Genomic DNA, 16,096 nt, shown 5'->3' on the forward strand with positions numbered 1-16,096 from the left:
TACCCAAGAATCCAAAGACATTCAACCCATTTTAGAGGTGAAAGATGCTAAGGACACACAAAGAATAATTGGAGGGGAGGCAATGTCCTTTCAAAGGAAATTGACTTTTAAAGATACCTCAAAGGTTGTACCACCATCAAAGAAGGTCTTCAAGCAAAGACAACAGGTAGAGACTTCAAAGCAGAAACAGCTTTCACCACCACCTTCTCCTGTTCCTCCTTCCACACCACCTTCACCCACACGAGGCACAATTATCACCACATACATCCTCAATCTCACCACACAGAACACAGACCCATGGGATACATGACTCTGATCCCATTTTACCAAATGACCATCAGTTATATCATGCCAGACCCTCACCATCAGAAGACACTACAGCATAAAATCAAGTAGTGGCTAGAGCTGCACCCTACCATAATGTCCAAATACACACTGATCCCGTAGAGCAGGATTTTCTGTTTGAGCCATTGGCCTCAACCCATGAGCAATACAAATATCTTCTTATGCTCCCAGGCATGCTTCTGATATCTTTCAAGAGCCTGTTAAAGCTAGGATTATCACTCCTAGAGTGGACAAAAAATATAAACTGGCACCCTCAGACCCTTCCTCCTGCTAAACAAAGCAGGAAAATAGATGCAGCTGAGAAAAGGGTGACCTCACAAGCTGCAAATCATTGGAGGATAGCCAATACACAAGCTCTTTTGGCTAGATATGACCAGGCACACTGGGACGAAATGGAAGAGCTGTTACAATACCTTCCTCCAGAACATCAAAAAAGGGGACAGCAAATAGTTAATGAAGGGCAAGCAATATCTAACAATGCTATTAGCTCTGCTATGGATGCAGCTAATATAGCAGCTAGATCAGTTAACACCAATGTGCTTATCAGGATTCATGCCTGGTTAAGATGTTCAGGTTTCAAACCGGAGATAGAGCAGGCAGTTTTAAACATGCCCTTTGATAAGCAGCATTTATTTGGCCCTGAGGTGGACACAGTAATAGACAAACTTAAAAAAGATTCAGAAACAGCTAAGGCCCTGGGGGCTTTGTATACCACACCCACCAGGAGCAGTTTTCGTAAACCACAATTAAGAGGGAGTTTCAAACCATCAACTACGGAAACAGCAACCACCCATCAAAAACATTCCTCACAATTCCACACTAGAGGATCATTTAGAGGCTCCTATAGGGGATCCAACAGTAGAGGAAGAGGTAAAACCCTCCACATCCAGAGGTTCCTCACAATCAAAAAAACAGTGACTTTCTCACCACCCCCACAGAGCACAAATCTATCTGGGGGAGGACTGGTAAGTTTCTATCCACAATGGCACAACATCACTACATATCAGTGGGTTCTGTCAATTATCCAACATGGTTACTGTCTAGAACTCACTTCCATTCCACCTCGTTTACACAAACTAACTCAGCAGCATCTCATTCTATTAAAACAAGAATTATAATCACTTCTACTTAAAGGTGCAATAGAGGTGGTACCTATAGCTCAACAAGGGAAAGAAGTATATCCTCTATACTTCCTTATACCAAAAAAGGATGGTATAGTGTGATTGAGAGAAGGTGGTTTAATGGGAATTTGGCGCTCACAATCTTGTGCATATAGTAACAAATGTAGACCTATTATAAACTTAACTCCTATGTGTTAGACGGTGCTCTGAGAGGGAACCACCCAAAACCCTAAAATAACAGCCAATGGTTGTTAAATATTATTGAGAAATCAGACACAGGTCTTTCATATGTCCAATCGATGTAGTGAGTCTCTTTATTGCACTTGATATTTCTCTGTAACGCCACATTCAGCCTGGCCAACACGTGCTTCATCCGGGACAATCACCCCACGACTTTTTCAAGGCTTGTCACAGCTGTGAACAATGATCACAAATGACACGAATCTCTCAATAGTTCAATATTTGTTCTCTCAAGAAAGTCACACTACGTCAATTAGTGCTCTTCAATTCAAAAGTGGAAACCTCCTACACTATGTTCCCATTATATGTTCGTATTGGTCAATCAAACACTATACCGATCGAATCATTAGTGTACCTAACAGATGCTGAGGTATGGGAGTAAAGGTTCCTTATAAAAAGGGCTATGTCCCAGTTGATCCCAATATTTACAATGAACCTCCAAAGCGTCTCTATATTCACACGGTCTAAGGCCAAGGTGAGGTCCATGAATGCAAGATGGCTGGATCCTTTGCAAGCAACAGTATATTTACTCAGTATCATGTGTAAGTTCAGGCACTGATCGATATTTGATCTACCAGGCCTGAACCCAAACTTGAGATCTGAAATAATGTTATGGTCCTCTGCCCAGGATAAGTTTGTCAAGGAAGACACAACCCGCAACTTTGACTACAGAATCTATCAAAACAATAGGTCGGTAGCATTGGGGGTTGTCCCTATCACCTTTTTAAAAAATTGGGGCAATGATGGAACTAACCCTCGAAACTGGGGCCCATCTTAGACTGCTGCATTTAGCCTGTGAGTCCAGATCAGGGCCCATCAATCAGAGTCATTCCAATACAGGTCAGCTTGAATCCCATCCAGCCACAGAGCCTTATTTCTAGCCAGTCCTGCAATGCGCTTTCTACATTCATTAAGAGAAAAAACAGTTTTGATGACCCCCTCCAATGTCAGCTTGTCCCCAGAGGAGCCAGATCCCGGTACCTCATTGTAGACCGCCTCAGAATAGGAGACCTAGTTCACCGCCATAATATTATGCAACAGATAAGGGGCATCCACTGGGCTCAAACCGGGTTGGTTGTTGATAGCCCAATATCTTATCTTGCACTGTTCTTGAAACACTGAGAATCTAACAGATTAGCCCAAGCAACGTCCCTTGTGTGTCTTCAGCTCCATCTTATAGCATTTCCAGCAGATGTAAATATAAGCCGGGTCTCTGGGGTTGGCCCTGAGAGCCTTTCTTAGGTCTCAAGAAGCAAGGGGCAGCCTCTATCAAACCAGCTGGGACCTGTGGAGGGCTTCACACCAGTCTGAAGAGGAAGAGACTCTAAAATGAAACTGGTAGTAGAGGCGAAGGCATCTAAGACCTCCTTTGGACAGGTGGCACTATTTAGGCAGAACACAAGCTTGGTCATACTCCCAGTTAACAGATTCTGATTAAAACACTCGGCGACTTCCTGATTCCACCGAAACCTCCTACCTTGCCTTGTGGGTTCCCAAGCTTCACCAACACTACGGACTTTCTCCCTCCTTGATAGGCCCCATCCAAAAGTAATATGAACCGGACTGCTAAAATGAATGCAATCTATACCGACATCAGTGATCATTGGATAAATAGGGGATGAAACAAAAACAAAATCAATAAATGAAGCACACCCTCTAACTGTGAAAGTCGGGTTACCCCATGCCTAGTCGGAAAGGGCCAGTTTTTCAAACAAGGAAGTTAAATCATACTCATTTAAAATTGATGTTGAAAAATGACCTTGAAAGATATGTTCCATATAAAGGAACCTCCGTTGTCAAGCATCTTTGTGGCATGTTGAGGCCCATTTAGTTCCCTCAAGATAATTTAAAAAGGATTCCACAATTGCCACATTTTTCACAGCGGGGGGGGGGGGAGGGGGATTGCTTAGCATTATATAAATTCAACAGCAAAGTTTTAGGAATGCCTCCACAAGAAAATTAAATAGCTTGTAGGGTGAGGACTCCTGTGGCCACAACCCTAATAGAACCTTGCAGAGTCAAGGACACAAAGATGACCAGGTCGCTCTTAGCCCAGCCCGACCTAGTGTCAGCTGCTTGGATGGTAAATGTTTTATACCTTTCCTAAAAACGATTAGAAGTGGCCCAAGTCTCCTGCAAACAACTCACATTAAAATTTCTCACATAATTAAGCCAGGAAGGCTCATCAAGCTTGGCTATTAAAGCTGAAATATTACAGCTAATCAGATTAAGGGTGTTTGCAATAGGTGTAACTAGCTCAGTGGTGGAAATAACACAGGGCTCTGACTGGGACCCTTTCCTGGACTGCATCTGATTAAGCTAATGGCATTGACTATGGGTGTAATACCTTCTGTGATAGAAGCAGTGCTGGGGCCCTACCTCAAGCTCCTTGGAGAGTCAGGCATGACCGAGACAATCACATGAGTCCAGTGAACTAACAAGGTAAAATTGTCTGGTTCCCCAGTGTAGGAAAGTAGGATCTTTCTGACATAGTTACCCCCACTTTTTCCCTGGAGTCAGTGTGTTTAGGCTGTAGTACACTGCGATCCTGCTAACCAGGACCCCAGTGTCAGTGCTCTCTCCCCTAAAATTGACTTGGTAAGTGATTCTTTCACCCACCATTGGTATATTGGGGTACCCCTGTAAGTCCCTGGTAAATCGTACTTAGGCACCAGGGGCATTAGTACCCCAGGGGTCTCCCAAGGGCTGCAGCATGTATTATGCCACCCATAAGAGCCCATGCAAACTGTGTCTGCTGGCCTGCCATTGCAGCAGTCTGTGTGAAATAATGCATGCACCTTTAACTTTAGATATAAGGTGTAGGACATTGTCCCTCTTGGCATGGTTACCCCTCCCCCAACACACATACACACACTTTTAGTCTGATATTGATGCTAACATGACTGAGTGTGTGCTGGGATCCTGCTTACCAGACCCCCAACACCAATGTTCTTTCCCTAAACTGTACCATTGCTTCGACAGTTGACACACCCCTGGCACACAGCTTAGTTAAAGGTACCAGTGGTACCAAGGGCTCTGTGACCAGGGAGGGTCCCTAAGAGCTGCAGCATGTATTGTCACCCTAAGGGACCGCTCGCCTGCTGTTGCAGATTGTGTCTGATAGTGAGGAGAGAAAGGTAACGTCGGCATGGCACCCCTTACAGGGTGCTATGCCCACAAACCACTGCCTGTAGCATAGGTAAGTCACCCCTCTAGCAGGGCTTATAGCCCTAAGGCCAGGAGCACTATACCACAGGTGAAGGCATAGTTGAATGAGCAACATGCCCCAATCAGTGCAGTGTGGCCGTATTAAGTACATGGGCTGGGAATTTATCATTACGAACTCCACAGCTCCATGATGGCTTCACTGAAGGTTGGGAAGTTTAGGACCAAACGTCTCAGCACAACAAACCCACACTGATGCCAGTATTTGATTTATTGTACAATGCACACATAGGGCATTTGAGAGATGCCCACTGTATTTTACCCAACCGTTTATTGCAGGACTGACCAGTCTGTGACAGGCTGCCACTAACAGACAAGTTTCTGATCATATGGGGTGAGAGCCTTTGTGCTCTCTGGAGTCAGGAACAAAGCCTACTCTGGGTGGAGGTACTTCATACCTCCCCCCTGTAGGAGGTGTAACACTTGGAAGTGAGCCTCTCTGGCTCAGGCCTCCAGATACAGTGCCCCAGGGCACTGGAGCTAGTAGAGATGCCCCACCACCCCCTTGGACCAAGCCCCACTTTTTGCTGCAGGTTTGGTCGCAAAATTAGGTAAAACAGGGAGTGATCACTGCAGCTAGGACCACCCCTAAGGTGTCCAGAGCTGAAGTGACCCCCTCTTTGCAGAATCCTCCATCTTGGTTTGGAGGAGAGGGACCAGTAGGGATAGGAACGTGCCTCCCTCCTCCAAAAGGATTGGGCACAGGAAGGGAGCAGCCACCGTCAGGGACAGTAGCCATTGGCTACTGCCCTCTGACCTCTGTAACACCTCTAAATCTAGTATTTAGGGGCACTCTTGAACCTTTCCAGATTCCTGGCAACCTCATGAAAGAGAAGGGCTGCCAAGCAGACCCCGGCAGTGAATACCAGTGACAACTCCAGATGACAACTGACTTAGCCCCAGCCCTACTGGCCTGTCTGCAGCTTCAAAGACTCCTGCTCCAGGAAGGCCACGCATCCTGCAGGACCAGTGACATCTAGAAACCCCCAGATGATGGCCTGACCAGCAGAGGACCAAGGACTCCCGAGGACAGCGGCCGTGCCCAGAAGAAAGATCCAAAGAGGACTCCAGAACCACCCGGATCCGCAAGTCCTGCCCACTATGGTCCAGAGAAGGTCCCCAGAGATTCTGACCTCACCCTGGGTTGATCCCTCCTGGCTAACACAACAACGCCTGCAGGCTGAATCCGGAGGTCCCCTCTGATCGCAACCAAATCTGACGAAGATTCCCGATGCCCAAAGAGACCCCTGCACCTGCAGCCCCCTGGGGAATCTGGCTGTTTGTGCGGCAACGTCCAGCAGACGGCTCTCCTGCCTGTCCAGCCTTTGGTTTCCTGAAACCGACCCCCTAGACCTCACCTGCAGCATCTTTTGTGCCCCCTGGGGTTCCCCCATTGAAAAGCATTGGGCGCCCAGCTCTGTGTTTGCAGTCTGCCGCCCCTGTGCCGCTGAAGGTGTGTGGTTGGTGTAGACCTGCGACCCCCCCCCCCCCCCTCCAGTGCTGACCTAAACCCCCCAGGCCTGTGTCCTGAAACTGCAGGTACTTACCTGCAAAATGCTTTCTACCGAGCACCCCTAGTCCTCATAGCTTTCCATTGCAAACCAGCCGCCAACTTTGACCTCTGCACTCAGCTAGCCCTGTGTTGCAGGTGGTGTACTTTTGAGGTCAACTTAAACTTTGACCTGTGGACATTCTAACCCCCAAAGTCTGGAATCATAAGTTGTGTACTTAGCTGCCAACTATGATAACACTACCCTTCCCCCCCCCCAACCCTAGGACTCTATTGACTCCTATGAAAAATTGCACTGTGTCAACTTTTAGAATTGAAAAGTGTTATTTACTTGTAAACTGCTTTATCTGCAAAAATCAAAGTACATTTGATACATATGATTGATACCCCTTTACAACTGTACTTACCTGCAACAAAGACCCTCTGGTTCTAGTAATAAAGTAACAAAATATATTTTTGCTAAGTGAAAACAATTGGCCTGGAGTTAGTCATTGAGTGTGTGCCTCATTTCTTGACTGTGTGTGTACATCACATGCTTTGCTCTACCCTCTGATAATTCTAACTGCTCAACCACACTACCACAAAAGAGAGCATTAGTTTTATCTACTTTAGCCTTCGTTAAGCCTCTATGGAACCTATGGGCTCTGTGCACACTATACCTCACTTCGGTATAGTATATACAGAGCCAGCTTCCTACATAAGGCTTGCCTTATATTGTAGTCACTGCACTTGGACCCTGTAAGTCACCCCTGAAGTAGGCCCTTCAGCCCAAGGTGCATGGTTCTAAGTGTAGGGGGTACCCCTGCACAATCCCCAAACTCCATTCTCTGGGCTTTGTAAGTGCTGGGAAGCCATCTTAAGTTATGTAGTGAATAATGTTCAGCACACAATGTCCAACTACTTAAGGACTTCTCCAAACCTAGGCATGCTTGGTATCAAACATGGTGGAATCATGCAACTACACCAATTCCAGTGTTAGTTGCATGATACCATGTACTGTGGGGGTTCCTTAGAATATCCCCCATATATATCTTTACAGCCTTGCAGGTTCTGCACGCCATCCAGCGCTGCTGCCGACCCTAGGCACTGTTCTGCCTTCCTGCTGATGAGGCTTACTCAAGCAGGGGAAGGCAGAACAAAGGATTTCCTGTAGGGGAGTGGTGTGACTAGCTCTCCCTTTAAAATGGGTGTCTCTGGGCTGGGCTGGGGTGGGCTCTGAGTGCTACTAGACTGCTTTGAAGGGCCCATGTGGTGCCATGCTTGCATAAACCGGTTTGCACTAGTACAGGAACCCTTGGTTTCCGCTCTGGTATGAAACTGCACAAAGGGCAGGGGAGTGACCACCCCCTGTCCAGCTCCTCCCCTAGGGAGATGCACAGAGCTCTGCTAGGTGGTCGCTTGATTCTGCCATCTTGGAAAGAAAATGGGTCGATGCCTCTGGGAGCATCTGACTGGTTAGACGAGCTAGGTGATGTCCTTGACCCCCTCTAATAGGTGGGTCACCGCAGACAATGTCCATACCCCTTTCTGGGTTTCTTAAGGGCTCCCCTGAGGTTGGGACCCTAGATTTGTCGAGCAAGACTTTGCAAGGAGCTCTCTGCAAGACATTTCTGCAACCTGGCCTGCGGAACGACTGCTGGTCTGCGTTAGGAACTGAAACAAGACTGTATCCAGTGGGAGGGCTCCCACTGCAACATTGTTTCTCTAGCTGCTGCAAGAATTCTGCTGCATCCGTGGCTGTGCATCCTCCAGGGTCACAAGGACTCTGCATCAGAAAGCAAGAAGGAATCTCCTTAAGAGTGAAGAAGTCACTCCCCTGCATCTGCAGGCACCTCAATGACAACAACCAGCTGGTAGATCCTGCTATGCCACGGACACCCAAAGGCTCTGCTACAGAGGTAGTGGTTCTATGGCCCTCTCTAGGTCTGACTGGTCTTCTGTCCAACTAGGGAGATGGTGGGCCCTTGCTGTAGCCACTGGGACGGAACCCCTGTGCACCGTGACCATTGCTGTTACCAAAGCTTGTTGACTCTTATTCCCAAAGACCTTTGAGCTCCTAGAAGCCCCAGCTTCCAGCACTTTGCAACTCCAAGAACTGCGACCTCCCTGCAACTCCTGTGGTGCGGGACTCCTTCTTGTTGTGCTGCTGAGGCCTCCCTGCGCCTGCTGCCAGTGGGGGCTCAAACAACTCCTACTGCCTCTCCTGCTTGCTGTGGGCCAATCCTGACTTCCCTCCAAGGGTCGAGACGTTTGAGCCTTGCTGGTCCCCAAAATCAAGCAAACTTCCCTGCAGCTTCTTCCTGCTTTTGCCAAGGCTTGTTGATAGTTCTGCTGACCACTGACTGCTCTGCAATCCGGCGATCCACGTGGGACAGCTCGTGGCTGACTTCAAGGATCTCCTGCGTCACCTGGACTCCGCAGCTGTGCTACTTCCATCACTGTCCTAGAGGAACTTCCTACCAAGAAGGGTGGGCATTGCCTACCTGCACCGCGTGGACATCTCTGAGTGGTCTAGACTCTGTCCCCTTCTTTTTCAGATTCTTCTTGTCCAGAATCTGCACTTGAGTTCCAGCGACATAGCCCACGGGTTGCGACAGCAGCTGGGCAACCAAGGCCCCCATTGACTCCCAATTAAGGTTTCCAACGTCACTTCACACCTATGCACCCGGACTCCCTGGTATTAGGTACTCCATCTACCTGGGTATCCACTCGTGGTTATCCACGGGTGGTGGTTTTATTGAACCTTCCTTGTGCCAACTGGATTCCTCAGGGAAGGGTCCTGAATCCTAAAATTCCAACAGTGACAGTCCTGTTTTAGCCTATAGGACACCCGGCTAGATAACACCTCTGCACATGAGCGCCTGGGGCATTTCTACTACTTACCTTGGGTATTTTCGTACTCCCCCAGCCCCTGACATCCTAACACACTTACCTTGGTTGGACATCTCCATTCTTATACCACTTTCTTAGTAAATGGTTTGGCCTCCCCCATAGGATCCCGTGTTTTTCTGTTCTTTTCATTCTTGTTACTGAGTATATTTGTTGTGTGTAGATAGCTCAAAGTGGAGATATACCAAAGTTAGGTTAGTACTGGTGTTATAATAAAGAATACTTAATTTTTGTAACACTTGATGTGGTTCTTTCTTGTGTGAACATCACTGACTCCTCCCTGTTAAGCCCGAGCGGCTCTCCACAGCTACCCCTAGAGAGCTTTGGGTTATCTAGGCACCAAACACTATCAGTAAGGGTTGCCTGCGCTCAGTATAGGGTGCCACACTATAGGTGTACACCATAACCTGAGCCAGTCTCATGCACCAAGTGTCTCCTTGAATAATGCTGCAAGAAGTGCTGTCTTCGCTTCTCAAACCTCAAATCCAGTTTGTAGAAAAACCGCAGAGGAAGTGCCACAATTGAGGTGTAGTCATTCGGTCTTATGGATGCTAAAACTCATCCTGCAACATGAGTTTGATTGAAATTGATGATCACTCAATCTCCGACAAAAGGTTTCTGGTTACTGGCAATCCAATTAACTCTTCTCACTATGTTGATCCAGTCACCTACGAATGTCGCCAAAAAGGAGTGAGATGTAAGCCAATGGGTGATCTTGTTTTTGAGTTGAGAATAAGTCTCCGAGCCTTTGTTCCATGGTGGGGGCACTTTTCCTAACACCATCACATATAGGGTGGCTTTGGAAGGTTAATAGTAGCATCCGGATGGAGTGAGTTCAAACGTGATCTGACAGCAGGGATAGGGTCATTGCCTGTCAGCCTATGCAAGATTGGCTGTAAAAGCATACCATTAGCTGACCTACCCTAGGAAAAACGTTATCCAGTGCCCGATAAACAAGGTGCCAGAGCATTTGGTCGCGATTCACACCACCCTCCTCAGCGCCTGGACCACGAATGGTGACTAAATCTACTGCATATTCGTTACTGCCCAAAATTGTATAGGGCCTCCCATCATTAGATGTGGGCTGAGAAGGACAACAAGTGACATACTTGCCATTTTCTGCCACTATTTTCTCAATGTGGTCCAGGCAAGTGACAGTGGGCTCCAAAAGACTTTCGAAAATAGACTACTTTCACAATCCAAGGGGGTGATTGGAGGCACTGCATCCAGAGAGTAAGAGGAGGTGGGGAGTTTCTGCCTGGAATCCACCTTATCCTTTTTGTCCTCTTGGCGACTGGGGGAGCTGGTTCTATAAGAAACTGCTCCTAGCCGACTGGGAAACTTGCGGCCCTGTGTTGGACAAGCACATTTGTCTGAATGATGCCTTCAATGCTTAGGGGAGGCATGGGGTCCTGGCCCCTCTTCATACTGTCTGCCGCAACGGCTGGGGTACCATTAATGGAGGGAGGGGTTACGGACTGAATAGGGTTCAAACAACTGCCAGTAAGTAGTCTGTTTAGCTAAGTCATCCTCCACAATGATGATTCCCTCAGTAAGTGTGCCCCCAATGGTGAGGGCAAATAGGAGAGGATGAAGGACTTACCCTAGACAGAATTGGCTGAAACGCCAAACTTCTCACCTGGAGGGTCGGGGAGTCCAACAGCTTTGTGCTTACTCATTGTGCAATTATCCAATGGGCATCAGTGAGGCTCCACATGAACAAGAATGGGCCTGGTCTGGCTCGAAAAGGCGTGGACGGGCCCACTGCAGGGAATGGTGCAGCAAACTATGCGCCTGAGGGTTTCCTGTCCTCTCCCTTCAGATGTGAGTGGTTGCTGGTGGCACTTCCGGGCGCAAGGAATGCTGGGACAGGTAGTCCCTCCTCATGGCATGAAGCAGACTCCCGGACTGCAGAGAATAGTGCAGTGCTTCATGCGCCTGGGGGTTTACTTTCCTCCCCCTTGAGGTACGAGTGGTTGCTGGTGTCTCCTCTGGGTGCAAGGAGCATTGGGACAGATAATCCCTCCTGATGACGTGAACCAATTTCTCCATAGTGAGTAATTCTTTCCATGTTTATGGTCAGTGCTATCTTTGCTGTTTTGCCAATTCAGAAGATATTAGACGACCACATTTGATTGCAGCATTGTGCACAGAATGTCAAAATCACAAAACCTATAAGCTAAAAAACTGTTGTAAACCAAAAGTAACCATTTTCTTTTTTTATAATATTTTTGTTGTATTAAATATCGTCTTTATAAAGTTTGCTTTATTTTTTTATATCTCGTCCATAGTATAACTTACCTTTATTTTTTTAACTTTCTACTTATGTCCAAAAGTTACAGCAACCCCCAGGAAACAGCCAAGAAAGACCCCACTGGTACCTCGCAGTTTGGAACCCCCTGTTCTGGAGCTTTCTCCTGGAGCCAAAGCTCAATTGGAAGAGCTTATGATGGTTGGAGATCTTTTAGAAGTGTCTCTGGATGAGACACAGCACATCTGGCGCATTTTACAGGCTACACATCCACCCTCAGAAGACCGATTCCTACATGTTGCAGAGGTATGGAGTTATTTCAACAAATGCTGTATACAAAACGTTTATGATATATTGTCATCTTTTCTTATGGTGCTGTCAAAATTGAAGCCCAGGAGGACCATATTTATTATAAAAAGTGTAAAACATTAGTTAATGTCTCCAAAGTCAACGTACCCAAGGTAAGCCACGTCGAAATAAAAAAAAAAAAACGTGTTACGTTTGTAAAACGGCCAGCATGTTCGTTATTCCTGCTTGTTGCCACTACATGCATTTGCCAATGTATTTGTTTTTCTTTTATTTTAACATTTCTGTAATGCACTGTAGGAAGATGGCTCTGCATATACTACATCAAAATGAGATAGTGTGCAGAGTCCATGGGTTTCCCAGAGGCTTAACAGAGGCTAAAGTAGATAATATTAATGCTCCCTTTTGTGGTAGTGTGGTCGAGCAGTTAGGCTTATCAGAGGGTAGTGCAAAGCATTTGTTGTACACACACAAACAATAGAAGAAGCACACACTCAATGACAACTCCAGGCCAATGGTTTTTATATAGCAAAAATATATTTTCTTAATTTATTTTTAGAACCACAAGATTCAAGTTGCAAGAAAGTATTTCAATAGTTCTGTATTTCACATATATATCAATAGCACTTTGTTTGAAATCAATAAGTTATACAATTTTTTAAATATTGGCAATAATCTGTTTTAAAAGTTGACACTGCAATTTTCAGAAACCGCTCCTGGGGGAAAGAAAAGTTAGATCGATTTGCAAGTAACTACAACACTTACAGTTCCAGTCTCCAGGGATTAGGAAGTCCACTGGTTGGGGATCAAGTTAATCCCAAACACCCACCACCAGCAACACGGGGGCAAGCTGGGTGCAGAGGTCAAAGTGTAGACAAAATTAACATGGGCTCCTGTGGAGACTGGGGACACTCGGTTTCAGATATGCAGGCAAGTAATTACCTGCGTCTTTGGAGGGCAGACCTGGGGGGTTCAGAAGAGCACTGAGGGGGCACAAGTAGGCACCAAACCTACACCCTCAGCGGCACTGGGGCGGCTGGGTGCAGGGTGCAAACAAGGTGTGGGGTCATCAGTGATTATGAGCGGAGCCCAGGGGTCACTCAGAGGCTGCAGGCAAGGTCCAGGAGGTCGTCTCGGGCAAACCACAGGCTGGACAGGGAAGAGGGCGACCTGCTGAATGTTGCTGCACTGGGGGTCGGTTTCTCCAAGGCATGGGAGCTGCGGGTGCAGTGTGTCTTTAGGCATCGGCTATCTTCATCCGGAGCTTTTGCAGTCAGGGGGGTCCTCGGGATCCCCTCTGCAGGCGTTGTTGTGGAGGGGTGGGGAGGTCAACCATGGTGGGCACTTGCTCAGAATCGCCTGGGGATCCTCTCTGGCTGGTTGGGTCACCTAGACAAGGGCCGTGGGCGTTGGGTGCAGAGTAGTCAGGACTCACACATTCAGAGTGAAGTTGGAGGCCTTAGTTATTTCTTCTTGGACAGGGCCGCTGTCCACAGGAGTTATTGGTCCTTTTGGGTGCAGGGCAGTCCTCTGGAGCTTGGCAGAGGTGGCTGGTCCCACTGGATGCGTCGCTGTACTTGTGCAGGTTCTTCGAAGCAAGAGACAGGCCGGTTGGGCTGAGGCCAAATCAGTTGTCGTCTTCTTTAGTTTCTGCTGGGGGTTTCAGCTATGCAGTCCTTCTTCTTCTTGACAGGTCGCAAGGAATCTGGTGAGCTGGGCTCAGGGAAGCCCTTAAGTACACGATTTACGGGCATTACAGGGGTCAGAGGGCAGTAGCCAATGGCTTCTGTCCCTGAGGGTGGTTACACCCTCCCTGTGCCCACTCCCTTTGGGGAGGGGACACAAACCTAACCCTATTGGTCCCTGTCCTCCAAACTTAGATGGAGGATTCTGCAGGGAGGGGGTCACCTCAGTTCTGGACCCCTTAGGGGTGGTCCTGTCTCGGGTGGTCGTCGCCCTTTCCTGCCTTCCCTAATTTTCTTGCCAGACTTGCTGACAAAAGTGGGGCTTTGTCTGGGGGGGCAGCCAACTCCACTAGCTGGGGTACCCTGGGGCACTGTAACTCGAGGCCTGAGCCTTTGAGGCTCGCCGCCAGGTGTTACAGTTCCTGCAGAGGGGGAAGTGTGAAGCACCTCCATCCAGTGCAGGCTTTGTTTCTGGCCACAGAGAGCACAAAGGCTCTCACCCCATGCGGCCAGAAACTTGTCTCTTAGTAGCAGGCTGGCACAGACCAGTCAGCCCTGCACTAGAGGGTTTGGTAAAATTCAGGGGGCATCCCTTAGATGCCCTCTGGGTGCATTGTTCAATAAATCCAACTATGTCATCAGTGTGGATTTATTGTGCGGAGTCTTTTGATATCAAACTTCCCAGTATTCAGTGAAGCCATTATGGAGCTGTGGAGTTCGCTATGACAGACTCCCAGACCATATGCTCATTATGGCTACATTGCACTTGCAATGTCTAAGAATGGACTTAGACACTGTAGGGACATATTGCTCATGCAGCTATGCTCTCACCTGTGGTATAGTGCACCCTGCCTTAGGGCTGGAAGGCCTGCTAGAGGAGTGACTTACCTATGCAACATTCAGTGGTTTGTGGGCATGGCACCCTGAGAGGATTGCCATGTCGACTCTGCCTTTTTCTCCCCACCAGCACACACAAGTTGCAAACGTAGGGTGCATGTGCTTGGTGAGGGGTCCCCCAGGGTGGCATAATACATGCTGCAGCTCTTGGGGACCTTCCTTGGGTTTTTGCAAGGGACTTATCTGGGTACCAGGGGTGTGCCAGTTGTGTAAACAAAGATACAGATTTTGGGAAACGACACTGGTGCTGGGGCCTGGTTAGCGGATCCCAGCACCCCATTGATCAAAGTTGTTATCAATATCTAGCAAAAAGTGTGGGGGGAGGTAACCATGCCAACAAGGGAACTTTCCTACAAAAGGTGAAACCCCCAAACTGTTAAGGTGGTCCATCTCCCTACAGGGAATGGACTTTACAGTGTAACACAGACCTAGGACTGACCATGCCAGTGCAGATGGCCCTTCCAGGTTCTTCCACGTAGAAGATGAAGACTCTCATGGGAAAGGTTAGTTTCACCCTCTTTCGTTAGGGAGGGGGTCATGTAGGAATGTGCCTCTCTTGACATAGTGACCCCTCACAACCACACTTTTTGGCTGGTTTCTGATGTGGTTTTGACTGTTAGTGCACTGGGTACCTGAAGGAATCTGGCCTGGAGTGTGGCAACCCCTATTAGTTAGTAATAGAAAGTCTACGATGCCAGGGCTCTCTAGTGGTAGCTGTGATGAGCAGCCAACACTTAACTAGGAGGAGTGTAAAGCACTTGAAAAACCATAGCAGTCACACAGTAAGTTACCTCACATGAAATGAACCACACAGTGTTCCATAAATAAAGGTGCTTTATTACAGTAACACTGAACTAGATTACTAATAGGCAGTCCCCCAACTGGACAACTGGAGGTAAGTATACACTATATCTACACAATAAGTATTAGGAATTAGCATAGAAAAACAACAAGCATTGGCAAGAAATAGCAGAAAATAGCTAGTGCCCTATTGGGGGGCCAAACCATATACTAAAATAGTGGAATGCAAAGTGAGGTCCCCCACCCAAGGATGTGGAATAGTTAGAAGGGAACGTGGAGAACTTTGGATCCCCGAAGGTGAGTATCTAGTTGATCCCCCAATGACCAGGGGAGCAGAGGTAATTACCTGGTCTTCCCATAGGCTAACAAGGGGATTTGGAAAAGGAACTTTGCAAGAGCAGGACCAGTCCAGTGGAATCCAAAGGTGGATTCTGGAAGAAAAGGACCTGCAAAAGAAAGGGACAGTCCAGGCCACGCAGGAGTCTCCAGGTAGGGCAGGAGCCACTACCCACCCTTCTGTGGATGAAGATCCGGGTCGACGTTGAAGTTAAAGGCCAGCTGTGGAGACCAGGAGCTGCAGAGGAATCCATGAAGTCATGCAGAAGCTGTCCCACGCTGGTTGCAGGGTCGCACTCAGGCCAGTGGTCAGGAGGACCACCAACGGGCCTTGGCAGGTGCAAATCTTGGCAGGAGAGGATTGGCAGAGCTGAAGGGAACCAGCAAGGTCCAGGGAACTCGATCCTTGGAGGGGAGTCTGAGCTGACCTTTAACAGTTGAGAGAGCCAGCAGAAGCAGTTGTAATCCCCACAGGCAACCCAGCGGCAGC

The 16,096-nt window shown here is 47.9% G+C and overlaps 1 protein-coding gene across 5 annotated transcripts in view; it reads left to right on the plus strand.

The window, feature by feature from the left end:
- KDM5A (lysine demethylase 5A) overlaps window positions 1-16,096 on the plus strand; it is a 610,286-nt gene that overhangs the window by 545,247 nt on the left and 48,943 nt on the right. For all 5 annotated transcript variants that reach the window (XR_011202239.1, XM_069228130.1, XM_069228132.1 and 2 more), the window contains one exon: window positions 11,667-11,887. Coding sequence is in view for 4 of the 5 variants with exons in the window: in XM_069228130.1 (XP_069084231.1) it covers window positions 11,667-11,887 (221 nt within the window). In the remaining variant the exon portion in view is untranslated. The remainder of the gene's footprint in view (window positions 1-11,666; window positions 11,888-16,096) is intronic.

The sequence above is a fragment of the Pleurodeles waltl genome, chromosome 4_1, assembly GCF_031143425.1.
Source record: "Pleurodeles waltl isolate 20211129_DDA chromosome 4_1, aPleWal1.hap1.20221129, whole genome shotgun sequence".
In the NCBI taxonomy this organism is placed as follows: Eukaryota; Metazoa; Chordata; class Amphibia; order Caudata; family Salamandridae; genus Pleurodeles; species Pleurodeles waltl.